The following is a 9,078-nucleotide window of genomic DNA, read 5'->3' as shown; positions in this document are numbered from 1 at the left end:
CTGCCTGTGACACGCTCCTGACGCCGGAGTCCACGATGGATCATTTATGGTGTCAGGCAGCTCCCTATCTCCGCACGTTCTACGGCTGGATCAACTCGTACGACTCAGATTGCTCTCTCATTTATGAGCGGGAAAATTACCGCTCCTTTTTTACCCTTATAAAAGCAAGACTTGGGACTAGCTAAGGTTCATTTTGGCGTTTTGAAGGATTAAAGGAAAAGGACGTCCCGAGGAGCAACTTTAAGCATTCTTCAGAGGTGTGTTAGTTCTCCTATTGCTTCTCCTTCATTGTTTATTTTTTCTTCTTCTTATCATAAAGTTTAATGGGTAGATATGCTAAATTAGTGAAAACTAATGAGGCAAAGGCCACTTTTAAGGCCCGATATAGGATTCCTAACGATGTTGATATTCAACATTGTGAGTAAGGAGAATGATTAGTTTTACCCCGGCCACCCGAGTTAGTTATAATTCCCATGATCACTTTTATTGAAGGGAGAATGGAAATTCCCATGGGTAGGGTGACCTGGGATTTTCTTATAAACTATAGACTTACCCCAACCCAATGTTCCCCCAATGTCCTTAGGATCCTAGGATGTGTAAATGCCCTAAATCAAAAAATGGGGACTAACTTAACTTGGCATGATGTAAATTGGGTGTACAATTGCCAAAAAGGGGAAAAAACCAAGTACTATATAAAGTGTAGGGTCCCAGCCGTTAGGCTGATCTCCTGCTTGCCTGACTCAAGCAAAGGCATGGACGAGGATTACCTCATCGTCTCGGGGAAATGATACGACATATTACACTGCCCTACCCAAGATGGGGTGCCAAGTAGGGTTCCCGAGGACCGACGTGATACTTAGGAATATCAATTATCTTCTTTTATAATCTTATATTGATTAACTCTTCCTAACAGTATTTATCCCTTACTGCAGACGACTACCACACCGCTCCAAACAAACCCCTTTGTAAACCTTCAGGACCTAAACAGAATTCTCAGGTTGGAAATATTTTTGCACAGGGACAGGCAGCTTAGAGCGGCCCACGTCATTCTCGGCTACACCTACTCCACCAAACGTTTTCAAAGTCCGAAAACCGTAATCCAGGCCAGGGATCTTCGTTTAGCTTGTATTGACGTAGCGGTGCTTGACTTTTTACTACTTACGCCCCTTCCAAAAGGAACACAGGACGCACAACTCCCAGCCCCTCTCGCAGCCAGATTACTTTACTCCCAAGAGCAATCCATTGATCCTGCGGACGAGGGAAAAAATTCAGCTTTCGAGCCGAGTTGTCCCGAGGTAACGAATAAGGACTTTGAAGTCTTTTATCATGAAGACGCCCCTCACAATTCACAACTTCCTTCAACAAGTAACATGGGCTTCCAAGAGAAATAACCCGATCTCCTGGCTTTGCTACAAGCCCATGCCGGAAGTTCTTCCCCTGCTGTAACCGTACCTCCTCGTCCCATCACCCCAGTAATGACACGTACCCCACCCCTTGAGGCCGTGGACAAAAAAAGGAAAAGGGGTCAAGGTGGTAAGAATATCATTAAGATCGAGGAGGGAGAGAACCCCGACCCTCCTTCTAAGGATACTCGGGCGGGAAAAAGCCACTCTAAGAAGTCTGTTCATACTGGGTCTTCCAAGGAGACCAGTGGTGATCAACCAAGGAAAGTCTCCGTTTGGCGCCCTAGCTTTACTTTAAGTTCAGGCAGCCCCATACTTGATGATGCCAACCTAAGAGATCCGAAGAAGGGGAGCTCAAGTTTGGTGGCTGAGTGTTTAGAGAAGGCCCTATGCCTCCCCGAGGACATGGCTGAGCTGCGGTCTTTTCGCAAAAGAGAAGTCTTCCTATCTTTGAAACAAGACTTAGCTACGGTATCTTTCACAATTCTATATCATCTTATCTTTATTACTATTAAAAGCGTTACTCATATGGCTTTTGTAATTGATGTACATTATAGGCTGTCCAGGCTTCTTTCATGGCTGAAGAATGGGTGGATCATTCCTTAGAATTAGCCAGAAAAGCTAAAAACAACGTAGAAGTCGCTGTGAGGGCTTAAAATGAAGCTGGATAGAATCTGAAGGAGACCCTCATCCAACTGGCCGAAGTGGAAAAAGCTCACAAGAATGCAGAATCTGCCTTGCAAAGTTATGAAACACAGGCAAATATTGCCCTTAAAGCCCAGAAGCAAGCCCAAAACCGACTAGCCCTCATTGTGGTGGAGCTCAAGCAGGTGCAAAAGAAATTAGCATCTAAGGAGCAAGAAAAAATTGATGCTGAGCAAGCAGCATATGACGCCGGCATGAAGAAAGCTGCTGACAAGCTTACAGCTTAACTCAAGGGTGTCGCCCGTGCATTTTGTTTGGAAGTTTGGGGTCAGGCCTTAGACGCTGCAGGAGTATCTGCCGAATCTGAGCTCCAAACTCCAGATAGCGTGTATTACCCCTCTGCTCTATAGCTAGCACCTGCTCCTCCCAAACCAACTAGTGACTCCAGTTCCATTCCTCCCTCATCTACAACCACTCCGGATCCAAATCCTTCCTTTGTTCACTCCAAGGACAAAGAAATAGCTAAGAACCCTTCCCCCAGCACCGAATTGGTAAACGTAGAAAATGAAGCTGAAACGATGGAGGTGGGGCAGACAAAAAAGAAAAAGAAATAGAAGGAACCAGAGAAAAGGAATACAAAATAGAAACAAACAAATACTTGACATATGAGCTCAAGAGTTTGTTAAAAGTTGTTTAGAGTTTAGTACTGTTTTTTTTTTTAAACTGATTTCAAGGAATTAATAGTAGCGTAAATGGTGCATATTGTTTACTGCCAACGTATCACAAGATTCAAATATTAAATTTTCTGCTCATTGTCGATAGCAAATCTTTCAATGCTAAAAATAATAACTTTCATATACACATAAAACACAATACAATCACCAACTTTGCAACGTAAGCTAGAGTAATACCTATGGTACACATTTTTGTTATCTTGACACGTGGAATGCCTTATGTATGGTGTTAATTTCTCCTAGTCTTACAGCCCAAGGAGCCGGACAAGGACTAAGCTTGGTTCAACATTTTTTTTTATGGTGTTAATTTTTCTTAGACTTGTGGCCCAAGGAGCCGAACAAGAACTAAGGTCAGTTTAACACTTGCCTTTTCCTTAGGGTGTTAATTTTTCTTAGACTTGTGGCCCGAGGAGCCAAACAAGAACTAAGGTTAATTTAACACTTGGAAATAAGTTATACCAATAAAGAAGCACAGACTAATAAAACAAAATAGGCCTACAACTTATACAAAAGAAGGCTCTTCCTTTAATAGTAATAACGTCGTAAATTGCTTACATTCTAGGGGCAATGGACTAATTTTCCATTTAAATCTTCTAAACGATAGGTCCCCACACCGGCTATAGACATGATTCTATATGGTCCTTCCCAATTGGGCCCTAACTTACCCCACGCAGGATTCTTTGCTGTCCCTACCACTTTTCTCAAAACCAAATCTCTTGGCACTAAAGGTCTCGGCTTCACTCCTTTATCATATGTTTGCTTGAGTTTCTGTTGGTAACTGCCCATCTTCACACTAGCTACTTCTCTTCTTTCTTCAATAGTATCTAATCTATCACATAGCATGTCATGATTGCTCTCAACATTATACTGGTCAGATCTCAAGGTGGGAAAGCCTGACTCCAACGGGATTACTGCCTCCATTCCATATGTCATTGAAAAGAGTGTCTCGCCCGTTGATCTTCAGGGGGTAGTGCGATAAGTCCACAACACATGAGGCAACTCCTCTACCCATCTTCCTTTAGCATCATCTAATCGCTTCTTTAACCCCGCCAAAATGACCTTGTTTGTAGCCTCAGCTTGACCATTTCCTTAAGGGTAAGCTGGTGTTGAGTATACATTCCTTATTCCCAGATCCCCACAATACCTACGAAAAGCCTTGCTGTCAAACTGAAGTCTATTGTTAGAAATCAGAGTATGCGAGACTCCAAAGCGAGTTACAATATTCTTCCAAATAAACTTCTTAGAATCTACGTCCCTGATATTAGCTAGTGGTTCAGCTTCTACCCACTTAGTAAAATAATCCGTGCCGACGAGGAGCCATCTTCTATTACCAGTTGCCCGAGAAAAAGGTTCGACGATATCCAAGCCCCACTTAGCAAACGGCCATGGACTAGATAATGGATTTAAGACTCCCCCTGGTTGATGAATGTTTGGTGCAAACCTTTGACATTGATCACACTTCCTTGCATACTCCTAGGAGGCTTTCTGCATATTTGGCCATCAATACTCTTGAGTCATGGCCTTATGGGCTAATGATCTTCCCCTAGTATGACTTCCACATATTCCCTCATGCAACTCTTCTAATAAAGGCTCAACAGCTTCAGGATGCACGCAGAGCAGATATGGCCCCAAGTAAGAACGTTTGTACAACTTATGCTCCTCAGAAAGCCAGTAACGGGGAGCAATTCTCCGTACCTTCTCTGCTTCCACTTTATCCTCAGGTAACATACCATGTTTTAAGAAGGTCACAATCAGATTCATCCAACTCGGGCCAATGTGAATGCTGTGAATCCCAACTACCGGGGTGCCAGTAAGACTAGAACTCATCAAATCCTCCACCATCACCGTCCGCAGTAACTTCGATCCCAAGGATGTGGCTAACATGGCCAACAAATCAACATGAGCATTCTGCCCTCTTGGAATTTGTCTTACTTTGAAACTTTTAAACATGCCTAACACCCTTTTAACTCTATTGAGATATTTTTTCATCCTTTCATCTCTTGCATCAAATTCTCCATTAACTTATCCAACAATTAATCTGGAATCACAATGGAGTTCGATTATTTCTCCTTCTAAATGCCTAACCATTTGAGCACCTGCCAGGAGAGCTTCATACTCGACCTCATTATTAATGGCTACAAACCCTAGCTGTAATGACTTTTCCATGACCAATTTCTCAGGGGTGATCAACACAATTTCAATCCCTGCTCCCTTTCGGTTAGATGCCCTATTTGTATAAACTTCCCAAAGGAGAACACTCCCGGGCCCAATAGACATCACGGTTAGCATGACATCTTCCTGCCTAATGCCACCCTTCGTAAATTCGGCCACAAAATCGGCAAGAACCTGTCCTTTGATAGCTATTCGGGCCATATACTTAACATCATAAGCTCCAAGCCTTGTTCCCCACTTAGCCACATGACCAGTGTAATCTAACTTCCTCATGAGAGCTTGCAAAGGCAATTGGGTAAGTACCATTACCGTATGGGCTTGAAAATAATGGGGAAGCTTCCTTGTTGCATGTACGATGGCTAGAATAGCATTTTTTAAAGGTAAATACTGCTTCTCGGCCTTTTGCAAAGATTTACTAATGTAATACACCGGTTTTTGAATTCCATCATCATTCCGTACTAGGACAAGACTTATAGCATAATCTGTAATTGCCAAATAGGCATATAACACCTCTTCCTTCTCCAGCCGTGATAATATTGGCGGATTCGCCAAATATTGCTTCAAATCCTCAAAAGCCAAATCACGCTCATCCGTCCATTGAAAATCTCTCCATTTATGCAAAAGGTGATAAAAAGGTCGACACCTGTCTGCAGATCGCGAAATAAACCGATTCAATGCCGCAGACATACTAGTCAGCTTCTATACCTCCTTAGGATTCCGAGGAGGATGCAACCCCAAGATAGCCTTAATCTGGTTAGGATTAACTTCAATCCCCCGATGTGTTATCATATACCCAAGAAAATTTCTTGAACTTACTCTGAAAAAACACTTGGAAGCATTCAAACGCAATTTATACCTCTTAAGGACTGAGAAGGTTTCTTCCAAGTCCCTCAAATGGTCCCCTATTCTCTTACTTTTAATTACCATGTCATCAATATATGCTTCCATATTACGCCCCAACTGCAATTCAAACATTCTAGTCACCATTCTTTGATAAGTGGAGCCTTCATTCTTGAGACCAAAAGGCATTACTAGATAGTGGTAATTGCCATTAGGAGCACGAAAAGCTGTCTTCTCCTGATCACTCAATGACAAAGGTATCTGATGGTAACCCTGAAAAGCATCTAGGAAACTCATCCGAGGATGCCCAACAGTTGCATCCACCAATTGATCAATTCTCGGAATAGAGAAAGGGTCCTTTGGACATACCTTATTCAGATCAGTGAAATCGACACAAGCTCTCCACTTTCTATTCTTCTTTTTAACCACAACAGTGTTAGCAAGCCATTCAGGATAAAAAATTTCCTTAATTGCCCCAGCTTGTTTTAACTTATTAACCTCTTCTTTTACTGCCTCGGCATGCTCTTGGGACGCACGCCGAGGAGGCTACTTGCGGGGCACTACGACGGGACTAACATTCAAATGATGACAAATGAACTCTAGATCAATCCCCGGGACATCATATGTCGTCCAGGCAAAAACATCAATGTTATCCTTTAAGAACTTAACTAATTCCCCCTTTTCCAATACTGGCAATTGTGATCCCACCTGAAAATATATCTCCTTATTCTCCCTTATAAATACCTTGTCTAGCTCTTCAGCGGAATCTCCATCCATATCGATACCCATCCCCCAAGCAGATTTATTTAATTGCTATAAAGTTTTCTGAGTTACCCCCGTTGTTGAATTTTCACCTGTTCTAACACTTGCAGACATCAGACACTGCTTGGCTACCGATTGACTGCCATGTAATACTCCCTCCCTTCCTCAAATAGGATACTTCACCTTTACGTGCAAAGTTGAAGAAACTGCCCCCATTGCATGGAGCCAGGGCCTAGCCAATATAGCCGTGTAAGGTGAATACACCCTGACTACTATGAAGTTAAGTTGGACCTCTACGTCCTCAACCTGTACATGCAGCCTAATCATCCCCTGCGGAATCACCGGTTCCCATCAAAGCCTACTAACGGTGAATCATACTTCTCCAAATTATCATCTTTCAATTTTAAACCATTAAACAAGTCTGGATACATAATTTCCGCTCCACTTCCATCATCCACCAAGACTCGTTTCACGTCATATCCCCCAATCCGAATAGTTACTACCAATGCATCATCATGGGGTTGACATGTTCCTTCCTTATCTTCCTCAGAAAAACCCAACACTGGCGTTGCCGAGAACCTCATCCTTTTAGCCAATTGATTGCTTCCCTCCATGACTTCATTCCCAAAACTACTATGCATGGATATGATCTGAGAAGGATCCTTGGCTCCTTTTCTCGGTTGCGCCAAAATGAAGTTAATGGTGCCTAATGCTGGCCGAGGAGTATTTCCACGATACATTCTCGTACCTTGATGTCCAACTTGCCCGTCTGGCCTAGACAAGAAATGATTGAGCTTTCCCACCCTGACCAATTGGTTCAAATGGTCATGCAATGTCCGACACTCTTCTATGGTATGTCCCTTGTCTTGATGATAATGACAATGAAGACTTTGATTCCTCAAGGATGCATCTCCACTCATTTTGTTAGGCTATCTAAAATATGGTTCATCTTGTATTTTCTCCAATATTTGATGTATGGGTTCCTTGACAGTGAATAAACCAAAGGAGTTCCAGCTGGCAATGGATGACTTGGAAAATCTCGCCTAGGACGACTGCCTTGATACCCCATTCTCCGAAGATCTTTCTTCTCTGGAAATAGCTTTTCTTTTCCTTTACTTTGAATTTGGTCCTCCTCAACCCGCTTATACTTGTCTATACGATCCATAAGCTGGCGCATATCTACAGCTGCTTTCATTGTCAATGACTTCCTCAATCCGTGCTCCATAAGGAGCCCCACCTTAAAAGTTCTTATTGCCACATCTTCAACATCTCCATCAATTTCATTATACGTTTCCCAATACCGATTGGAATAAGTTTTGAGCGTTTCTCCTTCCCTCATTGCCATAGATAGTAATGCATCCAAGGGCTTTGGGACCCTACTACATGTTATGAACCGAGCCTCGAATGCCCTCATCAACTTTTCAAAGGACTTTAGGGAACCTTCCTCTAAAGCATCAAACCATCGCATGGCCACTGGCCCCAAACTAGAAGGAAAAACTTCACACATCAACGCTTCATTATTCGAATAAACTGCCATCTTTTGATTAAAATGACTGACGTGTTCTACAGGATCAATCCTGCCATTATAAATGGTAAATATCCGTTGAGAAAATCTATGGGGGAGCTTTGCCTTATTTATCCAAGCCACGAAAGGGGATTTAGAGATTTGCCTCAAGGCTTTACCCATTGCATCATTCCCCTCACCTTGATATGACCCATCCCCACCTCGCGTCTCCTCCCCCCTCTTTGCCCTGCCACCAAAAGAAGTAATCAAACGGGACTCACTGGGAAGATACTTAGATGCTTGATGATCATCTCCTCCTCGTTTTTTCTCGGAGCTATCACTGGCTCCTCCTACCACGCTTCCTACGGTCTAAGCGTTTGCGTAGATAGTCTATTTTTGATTGCATTTGCTGCAACACATCATCGCGAGACATTTGTCCCTCAATCTGTGATCATCGTCCAGCCACTCGATCACTATGATACGATTCTACCACCACACTTGGGGTGTGTTGCTTTCCATCTCTGCGTTGCATGTTTATAGTTTGGTTCCCCCTTTGTGAACCTACTGATTCTTCCATTTCTTGATTCGCCTCCACCATTCACCTTCAAACCAGAACGTCACACTTTATTGTTCCCACAGATAGCGCCAATCGTAAGGACCAAAAATCATGCACAAGCCCAACAATATTAACATTTAATAATTCAAGGCCCAAAATAATAAATTTGTAGAGAAGGTATCAACAACAAAGTTCATGGCGTTCTGATTATATGCCTTAGTCACCTCACTTTACATGACCATTCTCCTGCCCTTCCTCTCTTATTTATACTCCTTGCCCTTGTTATCTCAGCCCTACATCTCTCACCTAATCAACCTCATTTACGGACACTTGTCCATTCCCTTGTAGTCGGTAATGGAGAAAAGCTCTTGCTCTGTGCCTTGTACTGTTTGGGTCATTTTCACATTAATGCAACAGATAAAGCTGGTATTCCCTATTTAATGCAGCCAGAAAGCTTGGTGC

At 42.8% G+C, this 9,078-nt stretch overlaps 3 protein-coding genes across 3 annotated transcripts; all 3 read right to left on the bottom strand.

Moving 5' to 3' along the window:
* Positions 1-4,282: 4,282 nt before the first annotated feature.
* LOC142632964 (uncharacterized) lies at positions 4,283-4,732 on the bottom strand. The gene has a single exon (XM_075807274.1). The coding sequence runs from the start codon at positions 4,730-4,732 to the stop codon at positions 4,283-4,285; it is 450 nt and encodes a 149-aa protein (XP_075663389.1).
* Positions 4,733-6,894: 2,162 nt separating this feature from the next.
* LOC142632962 (uncharacterized) lies at positions 6,895-7,476 on the bottom strand. The gene has a single exon (XM_075807273.1). It carries the CDS (start codon positions 7,474-7,476, stop codon positions 6,895-6,897), a length of 582 nt encoding a protein of 193 aa, XP_075663388.1.
* On the bottom strand, positions 7,473-8,493 carry LOC142632961 (uncharacterized). Its single transcript, XM_075807272.1, has 2 exons — positions 8,402-8,493; positions 7,473-8,307 (listed from the first exon to the last, which is right to left on the bottom strand). The coding sequence occupies exons 1-2, from the start codon at positions 8,491-8,493 to the stop codon at positions 7,473-7,475; spliced, it is 927 nt and encodes a 308-aa protein (XP_075663387.1).
* Between the last annotated feature and the right edge of the window lie 585 nt (positions 8,494-9,078).

Source organism: Castanea sativa, chromosome 4 (assembly GCF_040712315.1).
Source record: "Castanea sativa cultivar Marrone di Chiusa Pesio chromosome 4, ASM4071231v1".
Taxonomy (NCBI): domain Eukaryota; kingdom Viridiplantae; phylum Streptophyta; class Magnoliopsida; order Fagales; family Fagaceae; genus Castanea; species Castanea sativa.
This window is presented reverse-complemented; position numbering and strand designations above follow the sequence as displayed.